Source organism: Astatotilapia calliptera, unplaced genomic scaffold (genome assembly GCF_900246225.1).
Source record: "Astatotilapia calliptera unplaced genomic scaffold, fAstCal1.2 U_scaffold_1, whole genome shotgun sequence".
Classification (NCBI taxonomy): Eukaryota; Metazoa; Chordata; class Actinopteri; order Cichliformes; family Cichlidae; genus Astatotilapia; species Astatotilapia calliptera.
The window spans coordinates 1,040,443-1,063,421 of NW_020535618.1; the positions used below are offsets into that span (position 1 = coordinate 1,040,443).

At 43.8% G+C, this 22,979-nt stretch overlaps 1 protein-coding gene across 2 annotated transcripts in view; it reads right to left on the reverse strand.

Annotated features, from left to right (window-relative positions):
• Positions 1 to 104: 104 nt before the first annotated feature.
• Positions 105 to 22,979, reverse strand: part of LOC113017146 (F-box/WD repeat-containing protein 7-like) — a 44,098-nt gene continuing 21,223 nt past the window's right edge. The window contains exons 1-13 of one of the 2 annotated variants that reach the window (XM_026160304.1): positions 16,849 to 17,375; positions 11,994 to 12,076; positions 10,641 to 10,776; positions 9,932 to 10,066; positions 9,711 to 9,834; positions 8,079 to 8,206; positions 7,885 to 7,998; positions 3,204 to 3,385; positions 2,768 to 2,993; positions 2,594 to 2,660; positions 2,039 to 2,182; positions 1,092 to 1,241; positions 105 to 266 (exon numbers count right to left, since the gene is read on the reverse strand). In XM_026160304.1, the coding sequence (XP_026016089.1) occupies positions 133 to 266; positions 1,092 to 1,241; positions 2,039 to 2,182; positions 2,594 to 2,660; positions 2,768 to 2,993; positions 3,204 to 3,385; positions 7,885 to 7,998; positions 8,079 to 8,206; positions 9,711 to 9,834; positions 9,932 to 10,066; positions 10,641 to 10,776; positions 11,994 to 12,076; positions 16,849 to 16,887 (1,662 nt within the window). In that variant the 5' untranslated portion in view covers positions 16,888 to 17,375 and the 3' untranslated portion in view covers positions 105 to 132. Of the gene's footprint in view, positions 267 to 1,091; positions 1,242 to 2,038; positions 2,183 to 2,593; positions 2,661 to 2,767; positions 2,994 to 3,203; positions 3,386 to 7,884; positions 7,999 to 8,078; positions 8,207 to 9,710; positions 9,835 to 9,931; positions 10,067 to 10,640; positions 10,777 to 11,993; positions 12,077 to 16,848; positions 17,376 to 22,979 lie in introns of those variants that run through there. The other variant, XM_026160303.1, reaches the window with a different exon arrangement.

Below are 22,979 nucleotides of genomic sequence, written 5' to 3' on the forward strand. Positions count from 1 at the left end.
AAAAAGTCAAAGTGTGATGAGTTTCTGTTACTTTTCTTTAAAAAAAAAGAAATAAAATAGCCGACCCCCAAATCCTTTAAAAAAAAAAAAAAAATCTGGGCTTTAACCGCGTTTGATGATGTCACTTCCTCCTCAGTCCGTCTCTTTCTTCTTTTCGTCCAGGTCAAAGTCCAGCACGAGAAGTTTGGTCTCCTCAGTGCCGTTTCTGCTACCGGCGGCGCACACCAGGCGAGTGTCGGACGCTCTGATTCGCCACACGACTCCACCTGGATCAAAGACGTGATTGGTTTAGCCACAGACATGTGATAACAGGTGAGGACATAAATAAAGTTCAGGTACTTATATATCTTTTCTTAATATTTAATAACAGAGTGAATACTGCATCTACCTGCACCATTACAGTTCATTTAGCGTCTTTTCTACTGAAATGTGAATGTATTTAATCTGTTTGTTAGTTCCACATTAAAATGTTGACACTACAAAAAACCACATAATATATAATTGAGTCAGTTACTAAAAATATCTTCTTTGTATCATTTTATATGATGATGAAGTTGAGAATTTATTCATTTTTAATTTGTATATTTTTTGGACTGGGAAACACCGGTTGCTATAGAAACGTGTACTTTCTGACAAGATTGGGTGAAACTGGTTCCAAAGAGGTATATGAGCTACACCGAACACCACACTGTGACTGATTTAGTTGCTAGCAGACCGCCACGGTAACCTGTAATCTGCATGGAAGGCAAACCACTCACCAATCACGAGTGAAATTGTGAAAAGTGCAGTGCGAATGGGATACAGGCTGCTTGCTTACAAATTAAACGTTGTGCTGTCATGCACGTTTCCAGCTGTGCAGGATGGAAAAAGTGACTGACTGCCTTCAAAGTGAAAGAAACCCCTGTGTTTGCAGTTTGTGCATTTTCAAACTTTCACTACAATTCAGTGAATGGCAATCACAGCAGCCTTCTAGCAAAAAACAAACAAACAGAAAAGCAAGCACCACATACCTCTTTGCAAATGAATTGACTCAGTAACAGCCAGAAAAATACATTTTTCCCTAGCGACCTAAGGTGGCGCGAATTCCTCACCTGATCCTCGGCTCTGCAGCGCCACCACGTCCCGCAGCCAAGCTCCGGTCCGCAGGTCCCACAGTTTGACCGTCCCATCGTCAGAGCTGGACAGGACCAAGCCACGACAGAACTGCAGGCACGTCACCGCCGACTGGTGCTTGTTGGGACCTGAAAAGTACGCATCATTACACCGTGACCCTTGACCTCAACCAGTTGTCTTTACATGAGCAGCCTTTCTTCTCAGCGGTATCACTTTATGCATCCTTTCTTATATGAGCGTCAGCATGTGCATCTTGATATAAAACCTGATTTCACTGAGTTGTAAATTCTCATACTGAATCATTTCCTCCTTCTTTGGCTCTAAAATATTTGCTCCTTAAAATATTTACTGCTGGACAGATTTCCAAAAAGAAAAAAAAGAGAGAAATTACATGGACATTTACAGTCCCAGAAAATAAAGTTCAATACCACTGGCAGCAAGTCCAATTTTTCATCCAGTCACCAAAAACCCTTGAAACCACTCACATTCCCTTTAGCTGTACTTTCTGGCTAAATCCATGTGGCTCGAATTGCCCGCACATGTGAGCTGAACAGATGAAAAACAAACGCTGTGAAATCCACAACCATAAAAGACTAAACAGGCCGTCACAGACTTTGCATGAAAGTATCCTCAGAACTCGTAGCAACAAACACCCTGTGGTTTGTTTTATTTCTCACGAGTCTGACCACAGATCAGGTTCACTTTCTGCCTCAGACCTTAACATGATTATTCACGTCATCTCAGAGCCTTTACAATGCCCCCTGTTTCCTCACTTCCTCCCAGCGGGTTGCGGACTTTTGAGTCAGCCTGTTTTATTGCCGAGTCAGCGATCTGGCGCAGAAGTTCCACGCCGACCCTCACCTTCAAGCTGCTCTCATTGTTTAAGCGGACAGATTCCCTCTAAGGGACGTTACCAGCTTCTCACCTTGCAGCGTGTGGAGACACTGTCCTGTCCGGATGTCCCACACTCGCACCGTGGAGTCGGCATTCCCGGAAACCAGGATGTTGTCTCGAAGCTCCATGCCGCTGGTCAGCGATTGGTGGCCCGTCAGCGTGTGGACACACCCACCTGAACAAGAGACACTCGTTTAGCTTAGACTGGCACCCATGCGTTTCATTTTTATATGATTACAGCAGGTTACCACCAACAGGGGGCGCTCTGAGCATCACTGTATTTATTCTGTTTAAGTTAGATAAAAGTGAAAAGAGGTGATTGCAGCAGCTTTCTGCACGCATTATTTGCCACAAACCATTAAAAATCAACCATATTTGTTTTTTTTCTTCATTTATCACAGAGAAAGAGGCGGTCGTGTTTCAGTTATGTTCCTATGCGTTATATGTAAAGCAAAATAAATCTATAGTAATAATGATAAACTCAGCCTGTCATCCAGAGTTACTGCCCCCTAGTGTCTGAATACAGAAATAAACTCATTAAATAACTCCAGGTTCACAGTGAGAAAACAGAGTCGGTGAGGTCTACCTGTCTCTGGGTCCCACACTTTGATTGAAGTGTCCAACGAGCCGCTCACCACGAACACGCCGTCAAACTGCAGAGAGGGGTGGGAGAGGTGGAGTCAAAACCAAAACAAGGAGCTCAAAGATGCTAAACCGCCTCATGTAGAGCTCAGTTTAAAGACTCCTGCTCTGTGTTTACCTGCAGCGAGTACACTCTGTTGGTGTGTCCCTGCAGCGTGTGCAGGCACACCTCTGTCTCGGGGTCCCACACCTTCACCATGTAGTCGTAGCCGCCCGACACCACGCGGCGCCCGTCGTACTGAACGCAGCGCACCGCCGCCAAGTGGCCAGTCAGGACGTGCTCACAGCGGCCAGTCGACACGTCCCACACGCGCAGCGTGGTGTCCCGAGAGCCCGACACCACCCTGAGAAAAAGAGAGAGAGAGAGAGGCATTACATCGCTGCAGTGACAGCCAATCAGGTCAAGGTGAACCAGAGGTGTGTGTTTGTATCTCTGTTAAAGCTGCGCTGACGCAGTTCTATGAGTTCATGTGTAACATTAATTTGTGTGTGTGTGTGTGTGTGTGTGTGTGTGTGTGTGTGTGTGTGTGTGTGTGTGTGTGTGAGTCTGTTACCGGTTGCCGTTGAGATGCATGCAGCGCACGGTGGACGTGTGTCCGTAAAGCGTGTGCACGCACTCGCCGCTTTCGGCGTCCCACACGCGCAGCGTCCGGTCTGTGGAGCCGCTGATCACCGTGGTAGCCGCCATCTGACTGCACCACACCCCACCGGTGTGACCCGTCAACGTCCGCAGACACTGAGGGAGAACAAAAGAAGGATACATGATGATTAAACAGTGTTATGATTGAATTTAAACTTTGCTTTTAATTTAAATGATAAAACGCATGAAAACGTTCAGACATGAATGCGACATGAAGACCAGTGATTACAGATAAAGTTGCATTTTTACTGCACTTCAAGCTCAAATATTAGAGTTTGCATTTGGAACAGTCGAGGTCGAAGAAAAGCCAACACGTTCTTCCTCATTCACTTAAGATAAAGGAATAAAGAAATAACCTGGTGCTCTGGGCCAATGAAAGCTGTTATTCTGGGTTTTTCCTGCTTGGATCAAATTAATTAAACGCAATCAAAGCCTGCAGTTTGCACAAACACAGCGAACATTAAACGTCTCTCTCATTGTTTGCGAACGCGTGTGAGTCAATGTTTATTCCACTTTCATGGACAGCCTTGAGAGACAAATGCAGTTTCACCTTGAGGGTGTTGTAGCGATAGTTGCCATGGTAACAGTGGCAAAACTTTGCCTTGGCTACTGTTGCGGACACGGAGGAAGACACTGCGGGCGTCGACACGAGCGCTCGCTGTTACTACACGACTGTCAGCGGCTCGTACGCGGCGGCGCACACGCCTCATCACCCCCGCAGACTAAAACATCGTGAGGGTGTGTGTGTTTTTCTTTCTGCAGGGAACAAAATGACTTCACACACACAGGCAGGTCTAGGCGGATGAGCGAGCAGGTGTGGCGGATTAAAGAATGTTTAACCGAAACCAGATGAACGACCTGAGTCTGCGATCTCTCACCACATACTGAGTCCTGCGAGGGTTACTGTGGTTTATATAGTACACTCAAGGTATCCCACAATGCCTCACTGCGAGTAATGTACAACCAAGGGTCACTATCCTCGCATTGTATCCCATCATGCATTGTTGCTGGAGTAAGAGGCGCTGGTTGGTTTACAGGACAGAATTTCATGAATGACAGGAATTCTTCAAACCCTGAACGCAAACACACACTGGAGCTTCATCACAGAGTGTGATTGTGTTCCTGTTATGACACGGGTCAGCAGAGATGAGCTTCCTCTGAAGGGTGACCGGTCTCTCCCTTAGAGGCGGGGTAGAGACTCGTGAAACGAGCCATGGTAAACGGCACCTCACGACAGAGTTAATGTCAAACTGTGGCTCTACCGCCTGAGCCACATGTAGAGCAGCTCATGTGTGAATGTCAGACACAAAGCACTCTGGCGTAGAGAAAAACGCCTGTTGCATGGAGAGCTTTGAGTGCTGCATAAGAGCCAGACCATTTATCATTTTCCAAAATGACGTCACATGTGCTGTCGTGAGCCGCCGCAGTCCTGCGTGTCTCACATTTTACAACTTTGTGTGTTTTGATGCTGCAGCTCGGTTAAAGACGTGAGTGTACCATCGTGTGGGTTTAACTGCAGTTTTAACAATGCACCAGGAGCTCACACATTACACAGACGGACATGCGGCAACAGTGTGAAAAAGATGAAACTCTGTGGAAACTGCTCAAATTCTCATGATGTGGAGGTTTGTCTGAGTGGCGACACCCGTCGGTCTGCAGAATGCTGCTGCGGCTAACAGCAGTGATAAATGGATGTGACCGTGTGACGTCACCGTGCCATGCAGTGTCCCACGCAGCGGGTTTGCTGAGGCTTAACTCTTTCCACCTTTGATGCTTACAAGGATTTAGCTTTGTTTCTCTTTTCTGAACCGAGTAGTTTCTGTCATACTTCATAACAACAGGTGAGCGTGGTCGCTGCCTACACAGCTGTCCTCGGAACAAAAAAAACAGAACCTGTTCGTCCGTGTAGATTCTTGGTCATATGGTCACAGTAGTCTAACGAGCTTAAAAAGAAGGCGACAGGACTTCTGTAAGTTTTTCAAATTCATGTACAGGTGACAGAACTCATCATTAAGCGTACAAGGGAGTTGGTCTAATACCATCTTAAGGGGAAAAGAGTTGAGGAGCTCGGTTACTCAAGGGCGTCCTCCACACTGACAGGAACCCTGAGGTGGTTCAGGATGGGGTGTGGATGCCTCCTGGGCACCTCGTTAGGAGGACACAAGCTCTCAGCTGGCTTGGGAACACAGCGTCACCAGAGCAAAGAGGACGGAGGAGGTGAAGGTGAAGGAATCACAACAGTCTGCTGGTGTTTTAAGCCTGAAACATGTTCAGGATTGTTCTTCTGGTATTACTCTCCTTTTCTTAAAGTGGACTTTCCTTATAAAACAAGATGAGCAAACAGTAAAAACACTGAAACCAGGAAATCAAGAGCACAAGACTGAAGCAAATTGGTATTACATGAGCCCGGCCTTAGTTTAACTTCAGCTGAAATCTCTTCAGCACAATCTAAGATGTCTTTGGCATCCTGCTCATGGTTACTTTTGGAGGGTTTTAAACTATTTTAGAAGGACCTGCAGGGACCCATAAAACTGTTATTTGGTGTAAAACAACCTCCTCTTGCAGAACATTTTGCAGAGTTAAATTAAGATGATCAGTTGCAGCACGGACGTGCACTTGCAATCAGACAGCTTCTTGGCTTCTGCAGAGAGGGCTGCGCTTTATGTCAACGTTACATTATCCTCGTCTTGGTGCAGCGGGTAGACCGAGAATCTGCAACAATGGCAAAAGCTTAGCTGGCTTAAGATGAGTCCGGGCATCTTTTCTCTGAGGACAAAGGAGGGATTTATATTCCAGCAATGTTCCCTGTTTATTTAAGGAGCTTTTCATGGTCTGAAATAAGGTAAACGAGAGCCTGTCACCTTTCTGAATCCACTCTGATTGCATATTGTGTGTTTAACAGTCTGCGGGTGTTAAACAGGAAGGTTTACAAAAACACGCCAACAGAAACAGACACTTTCTCTACACCTTTAACACAAAAGTGAGTATTCAAACAGAGATGCCTCGGGTGGTGTATGTCTGTGTCTGTGTGTGTGTACACAAATAGCTTCCCAGCGACACACCCCGACTGACACGACTGTTCCGCCTGTGTTTAGTCCGTTTAGCCACTCTGAGCTTCTCACTGTCCTATTAGGTCACGCTGGCCTACATATTAAAATCTTATTCAGGTCAAATCTGAAGCTGAGTGCAGCTCGCACGCAGGAGCGTCCCATTGTTTCATGATAATGTCTTTTACTGACGATTCTCAAGGTCACCTTGATTAAACACTCGATAGCTTCAAATTTAAATCCAAACATATTTGAGCTCTGATTCTTTGAAATCGGAGCTTGAAATGTGGTAAACATATGTTTGACTTCCAGACGATTAAGCCCACAGACTGACAGTTTCCTCTCGTCGCACCCCGATGTTCACATTTCCAGGCTGAAGTGAAATTTGTCCATGAACTCGAGCACCTGCTGTGGACTCGAAAGTCCTTCTAGAAGCAAGTCTAGCAACTCAGCAGCCATTCTGGATCAAATCCAGGGAGTTACTCATTGCTTTAATTGCTCTGTGTTTCTTCCTCTGTATGAAAACATGTGAATGAGCGCCCGGTTGCTAACTTGATCTACAGGTAACTAACTTCCTCCTGATGACAGCCTCCTACACAAGTACCTGCCCAGGACAAAAGATTCACTCATTCATCTTTCGCTCAACCAGCCACACCTGCATCTACCTGCAGCTCTTCCATGTGCTTTGCTCACCAGTCTGAAGGCGTTCGCAGGAGCGTTTCACTCTTTAGTCTGAACTGGTTTCACATGTTTATGTCAGACACAAAAGCACTCCACATCACTCTCCTCACATCCTGTAGAGCAGGGATGTCACATTATAGTGTTTCTGTTAGTTTTTAACAGATTAAAGATACACATCGCCTTCCTGTATTCCCCTGATGGAGGTGCAGACACCAAGTTGGCTCCTGAAGCAAAACCCTTCATTTCTCGTCCCAGTTCAATTATCGGTCCAAATCATACCACTCTGACTCCAAAGAAGGAAACATTGAGATCTGATAATGGTGTGCAACAGCATTATCAGATCTCAATAATAATGCTGCCCAGGGTATGAAGATATAAATCCTTGTTCTTGCTCGATGAACTTGGGCTCATGGATTATGCAATATTTAGATCATCTTTACAGAAGATTTCATGGCAGTTTCTTAATCTTAATTTTGTCAAAGTCTATATGGTTTGTTTATTTTTAGGTTGGTGCTAAATCATTTATCTGATAGGCTTTATTGTGAAGTACTACAAAATAAAAGTCATATTTGTACCGAATTTGACTTGCAAAAATAAAAGCCTCACTTTTTTTAGTGAAACAGCTCCTGCAGCCCTGCAGAGTAAAAGGAGCTGCAGAAATATTCACACTGTATGTACTTTAATGTGTGAATTTCATAATAAAAGCATCGCTTCTAGAAATTTCACAGTGTTCCAAAATAAAAGCGCACACTTTGTTTGCTAGGCGACACAAACAATCACACACACACGCATGTGATCGTGTGGTCGAAGCAAAAGAAAACAATCGTTCCCATAATCGATACGTCCGTCTCTGCTGTTGCGTCCTACCTTGCCGGTGATGGCGGACCACACTTTGAGCGTGTTGTCGTCTGAGCCGCTGACAATCAGGTCGCCGCTGAACTGCAGGCACGTGATCACATGATCATCGTGGCCTTTTAACACCTGCAAAGACATTTAAAGACAATCAGTTCACATTTACATCTCAGACCGATGCTGTTGAACCGAGGCGGTGTGTGCGTTACCATGGGTTCCCGTGTGTCCCCCTTCCTCCAGTTGGTCTCTATGCGATGCTGTCTAATGTAGGTCGATTTCCACTCACTGACTGCAGCACTTGATCGCCTGTGACGAGATGACGTGCACTCTGATATACCTGCAGAGGGGAGGGGGTAAAAGAAGAGGATATATTTCAAAAATGGGGCGTTCAGTCTCTCCCGTCTCCTCGCAGATGCGCATATTAATTAAAAAATCCTAGGTTAAGTTATCACATTCACTAACTCAGGTGTCCATGTCGCCCACCTGCATGGCGCAGTGATGAAAACACTCCATCAACCTGTTTTTTTGTTGTTGCCACACCTTTTGGGAGGAAAATAGCAAATCTGATGAGCAGATTTAAATAAAGATCATAAGACAAAAACAGATTTCTAATGAACTTCAGAGTCAATATTTGGGAGGCCAGTCCATGACCGATGATGCTTCATTGTGTTTTTTTCTATCCAGGAATGTTTCTACTGCGAGATTACGTTTCATCACCATACCTGAAGTTCACTGTAGTGTAGTGGAATAGCATCTACTGTGACTTTACTAAAGTAGACCAACTTTAAGCCAACATTCATTAGTATGTAAGATGAGTGTGGTTAATGAAGGTTAGCTGCATTTATATTCTTGCTGAGTTCTTGCTAACGTCGACACCGATCCCGGCAGTATGGCAGGGGAGCTGATAATTAGCCTTATTTGTGAAGCTGGTGAGCTGCAGTCAGCATCGGCTTCATTAGTATGGCTGCGGTGTGGCGCTAACGTTAGGTAGCCTCATTGGTATGGCTGCTGAGCGCAGGCAGTGAATCTCGGCTGACTGGCAGAATTCCCAGGCAGGCGCACACACACACACACACACACACACACACACACACACACACACACACACACACACACACGCACGCACACGCGCACACACACGCACGCACACACACACACACACGCACGCACACACACGCACACACACACAGCCACTGCATTGCGCTGAATGAAGGTGCAGTGACTGTGTGTGGCTGTATTTGCATGTTTCACTCAGGTTAGAAAGCACCATACATCCAGCAAGTTCCCGTCTCTCTATTTGTATTCTGGTTTCCATATTCCCCTGTGAAAACAGTGGAAAAACACCTGCAGCCTTCAGGTGCTACCTGATAAAACTCACACTCGCAACAGAAAACAGAAGGAAATTAATATAACAATGTGCTGCTGTCCTGGGCTTTTAAATGTAATTACCACCCTCAACCTCGAAATAAACTGCCATCTACTTCGTTTTGCTTTTGGTTGAATCATTTAAATATTGAGGCGCCTTTTCTGCATTTTTTTAAATTTGATTTGCTAAAGCTGCTGAGGTCCTCTCATGGTCAAACTTCCAGTCATTTTTTTATGATTTAATTATAGCTGAGATGATCATCTCTCCAAGGAACATTAACTGCTTCGTTAACCAAGCAGACAATACACATTTATCTAATGCAAGGCTCTTAATTTGGAGTTTGTTCATTTTTTAAATCAACCACAGTGAAGTGAATATCTCTGGATCACAGACCACGCAAAAGGTTTCTCTTAGTCTCTTAAGAGCTCAATCGTAAGTTAAGTCTTACTGAATAAAACGTGACGATCGTCATTACCTTCCTCGCGGCATTTCTCCCTCCACAGCAGGTTGTCTTCAGCCAGGGTCCTCCAGTTCCTGCAGGTCTGAGCGGCCTGCAGCAGGTCTCTGGGAGCCAGGAAGGTGAGCACGTACAGGGCTAGCTGCAAACACGGTGATAAAACACAATATTTGAAGCGCACTGCTCATCAACGGGGCCACATCTCTCAGACAGCAGAGCGGACTGCTTTTGTGCTGTACCTCTTTGGGCAGAAGTGATATAAAGTCTCTCTGGAACTGAGGCTCAATGACCTGCATCATGTGCTTCACCTGGCTGGTCTCACACCTGTTGATCAGCTCGTCCAGAGCCAGCAGCCGCTCAGGGCCGCTCCACATCTGTGTGAAAAGGCAGGGAGGGGAAACATTAGCACAGGATGAAGAGACAAAGATTTACATTTACTGTTGCCACTAAAGTGCCTCCATATAAAGTGTTAACATTTTTGTACCGCTTTGTTTTCCTGTGTATTTACTGTAATTGTTATATTTCTCCTCTTCTGTGTGCATTTCAGGGTGTGTCATCTTTTACTTTTTGTTTTTATTCCCTTATCTCTAAACTGGTTTGAACTGTCTCTCCAAAGAGATCATGTTTTTATTCCCTCCATTTAAATGTCTCCCATCTCTTTGTGTGTCTGTACTTGTATGTTTTTTTAGTTACATAAGAACAGCTTGGAGGCAGCAGCACTCTGCCACTGTGTTTGTGTAGCGAGCGGAAGATACACCACACTTTACCAAAAATCAAGAAAAGCTGCAGTTTAGCTGCTGTCCTTGAAGAACCAGGACCAGTGTCTCTCTGCTCGGACGTGCATATAATCTGTGCACTGAAATTTTGCTAATTAAAAGTTCTTTGTTGGATTTTGTGTAAATATAGTCTCTGGATTATCTGAGAGAACATGATTGAACGTGTGCTGACCTGGAAGGTGTGGAGCCAGTCCTGCAGGCCGGAGGGTGGCGGACCAGAGGTGACGCGTCGTCGCTGAGCTGAATGTCCGTTAGCCAGTCGTAGGTCACCGAATGTGGTGGGCGTGGCCTGAACCAGACTGGATGGACTGCAGAGAGATGCAGGAGCAGTACAGCAGAAATGTGACTGTTTACCATCGTAAACCCATAAAACATCCATCCATGCATGTTACACCTTTCTTTTATCCTTTTGGTTTATGCTCTGAACTGGTAAAGCTGATCTAATTTAACCATTTAACATTCGAATTAAATCACTAATTCGCTATTAAAATTCGATACAAAGGATTCCTGGATCAAATCCACTGTGGCTGCTATATTCATAAATGTTAGGAGAGCGATGACTTTAACTTCTCTGGACACTGTGTCACAAAATCTGCATGGACAGAATCACCAATCAAAACCAACACAGGGAAGATAGACGCCAGTCAGAGTGTCGGGTCTAGTCGACGGGGTGTTTCTGAATGTAAACCCTGTCTTGCTGGTTCGTCTCTGCTGCAGGATGTCTGCAGGTGCAGATGAGAGCAACTAGAAGCCCGGGGGAGCAATGGAGAACTGAGTTAGCAGCCAACTGTTGCACGCTGCCAAAAGCAGAATGGATAGGAGACGCCGTGCTATCAGTGTGATACAGGAAGCCCAAGGCAACCAATAATCATTCCCCAGGTTCACCTACACAAACCTTGTGAGTTTGGTTTGCTTCAGGTAGATTTCGTCTTTTCGTCATGTTTGCTAGAGCTGAGCTAAAAACCAAGCGGGTGTGGGCTTTTGGGAAGGGGCAAAAAATGCACAAAATCAGCTTTGTAGCAAAAAAGAATGCACAAAAAAATAAATAAAGAGAAGAAAAAAACTCTTTGAATTTTGTGTTGCTGTGGGGTGCTGTTTTAAGGGTCATGCACACAGCATCACACGCTATCAGTGATTTGGCAACGAAAACAACTATATTGGGCAATGTGCAGCAGCAGGCAAATAATAATAGTAATAATGTAAGATGGGCGTGTTACGGGTCCAACTCATTAAAACCTTGAAGGAGCAACTGAAGCGACGGGTCCTGGGTGTAAACCAGACGGATGATTAACATTTATGGCGGTTCAGTTACATCGACGACCAGTTTTAAACGTGGTGTTTGTTTGCATGTGAAACTAGCTCCAGCCTGGGCGCCATTTTGGTGCAAAGCAGGTAAATCGGTGACAGGATCTTTGTTCACTTCATGTTATTAGAGCACATTAGCATGTTGTTCCAAGTATTCCTAGTTTAGTTCAACAGTTTTGTGAAAAGATTCGTTCTGACGTTAAGAAATCAAATGTGGTACCTGAGGTATCCGTTGCCTTTGCAGTGCTTCTTCCCCGAAGGGAACGGCCGGCCGTCTGGACCATGGTCCAACTTCCTCTTCATCTGATGTAAGATAAAAAGAGAAACCATCACAGACTGTAACCCTCCCGTTTTGGAACAACAACAGAGCCAAATGGAGCTTTGTAGGCCAAACTAATTGGATTTACCAACCGAGCTCCCAAAGCCCCACTTTGCTGCACGCTGGTGATTTGATTATTTGCAAATACCATAAAATAAGTCTGTCAGATCATTACCTGATCCGTCTGATCAGGTAATGGTGAGGTTGCGCGTCATAAAGAATAAAGACTCTCCATGTGAAAAACCTTTTTAAAAAGCTTTAACTTCTCCACAAACCACTTCAAACGCCACAGGAGCTCTGGCTGCAATAGCAGTTTTTACCCAAGGGCCAAAAAAACCTGGTTAATCTGACCGTATCCTTCCTCAGCGGAAATCAGCTAAAATAAACACGCGCAGCTAGAAGTTCAGCATCAGCACAGAAAAACAAAAGCAGAAGACATTTATATTGTATATGTCCCTAAAGCATGGGACGAGAACAAAGCTAATGACTTCAAATCTGCACAGACAAAACAAACCACACAAAGACCATTTCCAACAACTGGAAAAGATCAGGACACACTGAGGACTACTGCGGCCGGCTATGGATTTTATTTCTACTTGATTAAAGAGGCTGATGGATACGACTTCCACAGTAAAAAGTAAGACTCAAGACTAAATAAGCCAGACAACAAACTGGAGCTCTAGAGATGGGTAACACAACAAATACCAAACTAACAGCTGGTCTTATACTAAAACAAATATAGACAAGACATATTTACAGTTTTATATATGACGTAAAGCCCATTATTTACTGTCTATCACAAAGCTAACACAGGGACTGTGAGGTTCCAGTGTTAACCACTGCAACACTACGCTGCCCAGCATGGTCATGGCATATTTCAGCAAATGTGTCATGTTTTGTTTGTTTTTTAATTTAGCTCTTCAGTGTGTGACCGTTCACTTACTGTATCTAACTTAGTTTGGCATGTGGGGGAAAACGTTGGCCTTCCTCGGTCTACGTGGTCTAATCATTCGCAATGCCCCAATTATCTTCACAATCATCTCCACAGTATTAATGTGAGCCAGCCGAATTCATATTAGCCTGCAACCAGTGTCTGCACTCATGATGCCAGCGCAGTAAGAGCTAGAGGAGTTCCCACGGATGTTTGTGGGTTTCTGGGTCGACCCTGCGGTCAGAAAGACGACCAAACGGCTGGAGCCGAGTCCACATCATCAAAGAGCTGCAGATAAACCCGAGGCCGTCTTTTGAACCGCAGAGATGCTGGAAACACCTACGCCGCCAACTTAGACAAAGCGAGGTCTGAATCAGCCCTCTCCATCTCTCGCTCGCTCTTCTCTGAGCGTCTCTCGCTGTGAATGAACGCAGGAATGCAGAAAATCAGAGGAATGTCGGCGGTGCAGCGCCGCTCTAAAATAGCCCCCAACACACACACACATGCAGAGGATAGCATCTGTGTGTGTTCAAAATTAAACATGGGCAAGAAGCACCTGTAAATATTTCAGATTGTAGATTATCAGAGGGCGTTCTTCACTCCCTAACATAAACTTATAATCTGCTTTCCATTTTCAGACTCTGTGTCGCTGGATTTTAATAACAGATGCCGCGTCTGTGTGGATTTGATTAAGCCGGAAAAAATAAATAAATAAAATAAAAAGGAAAAAACTTGACCTTGGGGGGCTGGAAAACTGAAGAATGTGTTTACAGTTAGAACCAGACGACTTTGGCTTTTGGGTGGGTGGCAGAGACACATCTGTGCTTCAGCAGCAAAAATGTCCCAATCAAGCTAAACTGGGACTTTTTGGAGGGTTAGTATCTCTGCAGTTTCACCTTAAATCAAGTTTATAATAATGAGAAGAGGATACGCCGTGGCCTTACATCGACCTAGGTGCAATTTTGCCGGGATTTAATGTGAAGTCTCCCTCCATAATCTGTGTTTTTACAACATAGTGAAGGAGCTAACGTCCATTTGAAGCTCCAAACGCAAACAAACACTAGTTATTAAAGTTTTATCTGACTTTAAGTAGATTTCTGCCTCCACAAATTGCAGTTTTACAGCAGCTGCTGTCTCTAAGGTGCATCTTTTATTCATATTTTCAAAGTGCAGCGAGGTGAAGGATTCAATTTAAATAGAGTTGAATTCGTTTGTATTAGATTTTCCAGGTTTCCTGCAGCTTTTTCTAGCTCAGTCCTATTTATGCAGCCGTGTTACAGATAAAACTGTCAATTTAAAAGAGCATTGTATTTTACAATTATTTTTAGTTTTAGATTTTCTTCTTTGAAACATCTTTTTAACTTAAAAATAATCACACGGCCATTAAGGAGACAAAAAACAATTCTGTGTTTAATTGATCGCCATGGATACTGATCGTTTTAAACACCATTTTAAACGTGAACTGTGAAAAAATGGATTTCTAAGCTTTCAATCCTTCAGTTTGAAGCTGTGACGATAAATGAGCATTTGATGTAGAAGTCACGTATCCGTTTAATCAATTACTTTTGTTTTCCACTCCTGGATGGAGGCAAATAGCCGTTTTTAACTTTCTGCTGCTGTGGTTTGAAGCCAACAAGACAAATTAGCATTAGACATGAAAGCCTTGTATCCTCTTAATTCACGTTAATAGATAATATCTGTTCATAAAAAGCTTCATCGGTCTGGAACACAAAGTTTACATGGTAGCGTTGGGACCAATATAAATATTTACATAAAATATAAACAGTTTCTAACTGTTGCTGTTTGCAGATTAAAGGATAAACAGGTAAACACTACAGATTAGTTTGAGTTGGCATTTTAGCTCATGTCCAATGTTTTGTCAAACACTTTCAAGGTTTTAATCTTGTAGTCTTAACCAAGCACTTAGCTACTAAGCACTAAAGCGAAGCTTGACTGAAATGAATTTTGACCTGTATTAAACCCCACATGCTGACCCGGCTGCTCAGTAGAAAGACTTCATTCATTTGTGTTTTCAGAGAAGAAGCAGTGTCAGTTTCTAAGGCTTCATTCCTGTGGTCAGTAACAGAAGATGTGACTGGCCATAACACACTCAGCGTTAGCTTGATTTCAATGTGAATTCTGGTGTTTTATACAGACTGAACCTAACAATGTGTCTCACAGCAGCTGTGCTTTACATTATCTGTCTTTTGAGGAGGTTTAGTGATACAGTTTCCTTTAAATTTTAATATTGACGTGATTTTATTGTCATTTGGATCCTCACCTTGATCCCGACTGGAGTTGATTTCATGTGTTTTTCTCTCGTATCTGACCACAGATATGGCAGAATACTGACACTGACATGCCTGTGCAGTGAAAGGCTCCACCTTTGTTTGTTTTCACAGTGTCGGGAGAAAGAAAAGTTACTGTCAAGGTTTCATTCCTGTGGCTCGCAGCACCAACAACGAGTACAGACTTTTTTTTTTTCCTCGTTTAACCAGCGTATATGAGGCAAACAAAGCTGAGTGTGACGGTATTTGAAGGTTCGTGGAAGAAAGAAAGAGCCAGTTTTGAGAAATTTAAGCCAAACAAAGCAAATTATATCAGCTACTGTCAGCCTTCCTTATTTTTCGGGGGGAAAGAAAGTTTGCAAGGTGTCATTCTATGAAGTTCTCTCTGCAATCGTATGCGTTTCACCTTTAAGAAATCACATTTGACCTGTAAAATTGCACTTTTACCACGTGCAGAGTAAAGTGCCCTGAATTTAATTGTGCCTCAGAGTACAGGGAGGAAGAAATGTCACTTTTCAGGGCTTACCCAGCATTTATGAGCCAAATAGCACAGCTGCTAGAGATTATCACAGCTGTACTGTAAAACATCCCAGATTTACAAAGGGTAGGAGGTGTCAGGTTTTTACGTTTTCATCTTGCAGTTTGAGGTTAATTTGATTTAAAGTACTTTTTCCAACCTTTATTAAACCCTACTGGCCCAAAATGGTGGCGTTTGACAACATTAAGGCAGAACTGAGCACTTGCACAGTGGACTAAACCACCTTTTGTCTGCATTTTCACAGTGCAGGGAGGAAAAATGTCACCTTCATAAGGTTTTGTGCCTGAAAGAGGAACAAACATAGATATTGACGTTAGGGCCGACTAAAAAATGTAACTCAAGTCTCACCTGCCAAAAAGGGGCCTATTTACATGACAGTACAGTGAAATGCACTCCTGTATTTATGTTAAATATGAACAATATGACTTTTGTGGGTTTAGGCAGAAAAATCTAAGCCAAACAACACAGATCACAGCAGCTGTACTGCAAAACATCACTCATTTCAAGGAGCACAAGTCACTTTGTGAAGGTTTAATAAACCATATGGGACCAACACTGAGGAGTTTACCGTGGAGCGCACCTCCTCCACCTGCATTTTCACAGGGCAGGGAGGGAAACTGTTAATTATTATTGAGGTTTGTAGCTATAAATCATGAAATAAATATTAGACACTGAAGTTTAGAATCTAAAGAATTTAAATAAGATTTTTAGATTTTATGTCACCGTTTACAGGTTACACCCGCGGCTGAGCAGTAAAATCTATCACCAATAATCAATCACAGAGAGGGTGACACGGGGAGGAGAGGGAGGACACGGATGCCCCCCCTCTCTGGTTCCGCAGTGGTCCACGCTCGCACGCGCACTCGCACGCGCCGCCGAAGCATTTCGCTGTCAGTGAGAGAAACGCCTTGTCATGCCGGCGCACGAGCCTGACAACCTTCAACATCTGCACCACAACCGCCCTTATCGATCCGCCGCTCGTCTCTAATCGATACTCACTTTGTAGAAGATGAGCTTCAAGGTGCCGTAGAAACCCATGGCTGCCCCCTCCGGTAGGTACGAGCCTCCCGGAGCCCCGAGGGGTGGAAAAAATATATATTACAAAGTTCAAATGAATGAATCCGGAAATGAAATTTGGGAAAATAAAAATAAAGAGGGATATCCGAGAATGGGCGTGACGTCACACATCCATGGGGCGCTAATCGATGAGTTTGAGAGGAGCCTCCGAGCTGCTGCTGCTGCTTCAGGATCCACTCACTGACTGACTCCCTCTCTGCGCTCCGGCTCTATGCGGCTCGACCTCCACGGGAACACGCAGGGACATGCCTCTCCGTGCCTCGTGAGAGGGAGGGTGGAGCCTCTGTGCGTGTCCGTGTGTGTGTGAGAGAGTGTGCGTGTCCAATGCACGGTAATTATCGTCGTTGTAGCCTAATTACCACGAAAACACTCGCGTTTGAGTCCAAAGCGTTTAGAGGAAAACAAGCAGCTGTTTTTAATGAGCGCAGACACACATCAAAGGTTCCGAACAGGAGGAAAGACAGAATCAAATGGTTAAAAATATCTCACCGGCCACTTCGTTAGGTACACACTGCAACAGTTACACACCATTAATATCACGTCCTCTGCAGAGACACCTCAGTGTCAAACACACACATGTAATTTAGTGTAATAGTGTAATATACTGGGATATTTATAATTCGAGCTGTGTTGTGAATTTGATTTATATCATAGTATTTAATTGGAGCAATTGACCACATTTCCTCTGGGATTAATAAACTAGTTTGATTGTCATACACCTGTTAACCTGCTCGTTAATGCACATATCTAACCTGTCAATCACATAGCAGCACTCAGTGCATTGAGGCATGCGGTTGAGATGACCTGTTCAAACGTAGGATTAGACTGAGCGAGACGGGTGTATTTCAGAAGCTGCAGATCTGCTGGGATTTTCCCGCACGACCATCTCTACGGTTTCAATGATGTCAGAGGTCAGAGGGGAATGGCCAGAGTGCTTCACGCTGGCAGGAAGGCAGCAGTAACTCAAATAACCGCTCACCACCAAGGTATGCAGAAAAGCATCTCTGAATGCACAACACAATAGGCCTTAAAGCAGCAGAAGAGCACAACACGCACCACTCCTGCCACCTAAGCACACAAAGCCAAGGCTACAATTCACAAAGGATCAACACAATGGAAAATAAAAAGAATGAAGGAAAAAAGGTTGCCTGGCCTGTTTGCTGCTGGGACAGGCTACGTCCACACAGACACAGCTATTTTGGTAAATGTAACTTTTTCTATGAGTTTTGGCCTTTTGTCCACACATTAACAGCACTGTGCACCATGGAAACCGAGCACTGGAAAGACTCCTTTTGAAAACATAGTTTCCATTTCTATATTTCGAAAAGAAGGACAATGGTGATTTTGTCTCACAGCATCAAATATGTGAACCTTTATCGCCTTCTTCAACAGTGCACCGTGTTATTGTTTGTGGGCTGCTGATTGGCCATTTCCTCAGTGGTTAAGGCTACATGACCGTTTTTTTGACTGAGTTTTTTGTCCAAAACAAAAAACAAAAAACAAAAAAAAAAATCCAGGAATGCTATACTAGCAACGTGTACCTAATGAAGTGGCATAAGCATATTAGCAAATTAGATGTTTAATAGGTCAGGCCAGTAAAATTATTGGCTCATTTAAAATAACACTTGAAATTGTTTCCCTTTCGTCAAGTGTCAAAAAAAGTATCTTGTGAAACTGTTTTTTTGAGCCGTCCGTTCATAAAACTGACATCTCGACAAAACCATGAATCGGTTTGTTTCCACGTCTCAAAGCAAAGCAGCTGAAGTAAACCAGTCTAAAAATATATATCTACACGCTTACAGGAAGTAGCACTAAAAAACAAATACCCAGACTTTTTCTCACAATTTAAAAAGTTTTTCATTACTTCACAGAACACTTTCAAGCTTCAGCGTTGGTGTTTTTGGCTGCTGCCATTTTGACTTTTTTGGACCAACTACCTGTTTGTGGTAAACAGAGGGTTTAAACAGTAGGTGGGTGGGGCTTCTGAGGCGCCCATATTAGGGACATCCCCTCTCTGCTGCCATGTCCCAATCCCCTCATGAAATAAACTACTGTCGCTGTCTTTGTGAGTTGGAAATCTGACTTGAGATGGGGTTCAAGACTCAAATTCTGACTGGGAACTTTGAAATTCTGGCTACAACTTATTCAGGAACGTGTCATAAGACATCATATGGATCCAAAGTGTGAAGCGTGAGCTTTCGGCTCACACGGATCCCTGTCACCCATCACTGTAACAGCAAAGCACAAAAGAGAACTGTGTCTGGACCAAAGCTGAAAGCCGACCACTGTAAACATTGTGACGTTACTGTGAAAGAACGGCCACACAGGCAACAGGAATAAATGTGACATGCTTTCACATAAACAAACACACACACCCACATATGGGCACAGCAGGGGGTTGTTGGAGGTTGCAGCTTTCTCACAGCTGATTGACCTGAAGGTCGAGTGACACTCCCACAGGCGCGCACACACACGCAAGCGCACACAAACACACATTAGGCAGCTCTGGGAGTTGGTGGAGGTTAATTTGGGAGGTCAAGCCTTTCACTCACTGCCTGCAGAGACAAAACATCCAACACCTTCCCCCTCGCTTACCTGTAGAGCTTTTTTTTCTTGCCTTATCTTCCCCTTTCTGGATCTCTCTTCCTTTGTTACCCTGCTGGCCTGAGACGCTATGTTTTTTCCCTTCTCGTCTTATCTCGATTACATGCGAGCGCACGGAGGAAGTTGCTGTATAAACTTGGCATCCAGAAAAATGGAAACACCTGTAAATCCAACAAAGCAGCCCTGCAGCCGGTCAAACTGCATCAGTGCTGAGGTGGTTACGTACACTCTGTTCAGTCTCAGAGGAGTTTGTGATGCTGTTGTCTTGGCTGTATCACAGACAGAGAGAGGAAAAGCTGTATATTAAAAACACCTGAATGTATAACCCATACGAGCCTGATTAACACGTGAGGCGGGATACGCTCGGTCTTTTTTAATTGCATTTACAGACCGGATCCAGATATAATGTTGGCGCCTGTTAGTTTGCTCTGAGCTTAATCAAAGACAAACTTTCCAAACAATGCTAAACAGATCATCAGTGCATGCTCAGTATTCCAGCTTGTGGCCCGTCTCCTGCTACTTTAATCTACAAAGGTTGCCACTGCATTCCTGATTGCGTCCAGAGAGACCATTTCTTCTAAAAGTACAGTTTATTTTAAAAAAAGAGGCACTGAGCTGTTTTTACTTGTGATTTTTGGACTAAAAACAGGAGGACTTAATGGGAAACCGGCTGAGTTCTCAGAACTTCTCTCTCAGAGCATGTACTGCATTTAGTAACTGATGCTGCTGCTTATAAGCGACGACTGAAACCAAATGCTGTGCCGGCAATTTTGTCCAATAATGACTCTGAAAGCTCCCGGATAGTGAGTGAAAATTGCTTTGAGTAACATGAAAAACGAGCGATACAAGACATCCTTCTGCTGGTCCGTGAACTCTCTGCTCCGAAAGCCAACCAGAGGTCGTGACCTTTGTCAAACAGGAAGCGATAACCTGCCAGGTTTAGTCAGCTCAGCAGTCTGAGTGCCCAGTGTTTCCGACTCACACCGATGCAGACGCAGAGGATGGAGGTGTTCACCAAGCGAGTAATTATGGACCATCTCTGCACGTGAACGAGGGCTAAATGTCATCTCCTAACTCACCCCACGAGAAACCACTCATTTTTCCCACACTACATTTGCAGTATGTCATATCCAGCCATGGAACAGCGCCACCCTGAGACTATAAAAACTTTACAAGTTACAGCACCTTAGAAGTACATGAGGCGGCCGCTTCATTTTTTCCCAGCTTTTTTTGAGCACTTATAACTTCTTAAATACAGGACATTGAAACTTGAAAGTCCGTTTTCAGACCCCCCCCCAACCCACACACACACACACACACACACACACATTTAACCTCTTAAAACTCCAAACAAACCAACTCGCTGTGCTACAATATGACTCTGAAATCTCATTATTGTTGCATGGCCAACTTTGAGCATGACTTTCAATTATGGCAAAATTTTGAAGCACTACTAAAACATTTTAAAAGAACAGCTGAGATGTTGCGTGACATCAACACAAACACTGAAGTTAGTGTTGAATACTGTGAAGGATTGGACTGATTTTATACACACTTTAATACTTTATCCCCAAACAGACTCTTCACACGCTTCTATCACAGCAGCTGTCATTTACCTGACCTGCTCTGACCCCGCCTCCTGGCTACAGCCATCCTGATCACCTTAATCATCAGGACCCCGGATGATCTTTAACCTCTGGACCTGCTAATCTATAAACCTCTCTTTCTCTCTGTCATCACATCACTTATTGGTCAATCCTCCTCCCTTCATCTCTTCTTGCTGCTTTGAAGCCTCTCACTTTATTTCCTTTGTGTCGCAGCACTTCCTTCCTCCCACCTTTTCCTTCCATTATATCTGGGACTAATTCTTCTCTTTCTCCTCCTCCTTGTAGTTTCCATTTTGTCATAAATTTGAATTCAGCATCTCCCGCTGTCTGCTTCTAATTTACGTCTTTTTCATCCCTCCACTGCTCTGTTTTCTCCACAGAAACATGCTCGACATGTGTCACAAATTAATCCTGGAAGTTAAAAGCAAAACAGAAGGAGTGCATGAAGACGTAGGTGGAAAATACAATGTTTGGGTGTTTTAGAAGCATCCCCATGTCAGTGGTAGGGTTTTAAAAGTATTTTCTGAACCGTGCATCAGCTGATTTGCATTTTTTTTGTATCACCTATAATTCAAAATAACTCCATCATCTAGATTTAAGTCTTATTGTTTTTCAAGTTTCTCCTGTGCACATGTTTATTCTGCAGATCCTTTGTAATGAATAGAAAGTTTCCCCATCTCAAATAAAAAACTACAGAAACTAAAATTTGCTCTCTGCTGAGAATTTACAAAAGAAGCCACTTTTAGATCAGTGACGACTGAGAATATTAGATGCTCTCCTGCTCGATACAAATCTCTGAAAGCAAACCAACAACACAAACCTGATCTCAGAGAGAGCTGACAATCGTTTTATTTTCCAGCAACTTTGCAACGAATCGATAACTTTACAACAGACGAGACTGCAGCGAGTCTCCAAAACCTGAAACAGTATGTACGGTATTATTTAGAGGCTCTAAGCAAAAGATCACTGGTTTGGTCCGAGGAGGAGACACAAATCCCTCTGGGGGTTTCATCAGGAAAAATTCTGCCACACGAAACACGAGCTACCCACTGTGGTGACATCGTGTGAATAAGTGAACAGCCAGTAGTTTAGGCATTTTCAATACAAGACTTTTTTTCTAACACATTTAAATTTCATGCAGCTTTCATTCATTTTTGAGAGTTTGTTTAGTTTAAGTTTTAGGATGTTAGTGACTAGATGGAGGGTGGTCTGTGGTCTCGTTCCCATTTGCCCATGTGTGTGCTGGATTTTTAGCAGCTACTGAAGTTTCAAAATAAGAGTAGGTTTTCGTAGCCTGGAGCTCAGATTACAGAGGGCTTGAAAGTGTCAGACACTTTTCTGATTGGAGACACCTTTCTGGAGAAGACTGAAGCAAGTCCAGCATGCTTCAAGCAGTGGAAAAAATAGTTATCAAACACAACACTGGCATTGTGATCATAAACAAGGCTTTAAGTGGGGATGATGGTATCATGTTTGTGCCAGTCTGCAATAGTTTTTGGCTACTCTGAGAGAAAGATTTTGGGTACGAACATCAAAGTTTCCAGTTTGCTGTAGTCCTCCAAAATGCACTGACTAAGGCCAACTGGAGTAGTTCACATTGCTAGTTGTAATTCTACAGCATGTAGATGGTCTGCAAAGTCATGCTGGTCTGTTTACTCCAACAAGCAGTTTCAAACAAAACAAAACACACACAAAAAAATGGACGTATGAAGCCAACTATACTTGGGTGGTCTGAAGTCCTTTGTGTGAGAAACCCTGCATCTACAGCATTCAGATCCCAAGCTGTAAATCTTTAAACATCTGAAAGGACCATCATGAGTGACGAGAGGAAGACAAGTCCTG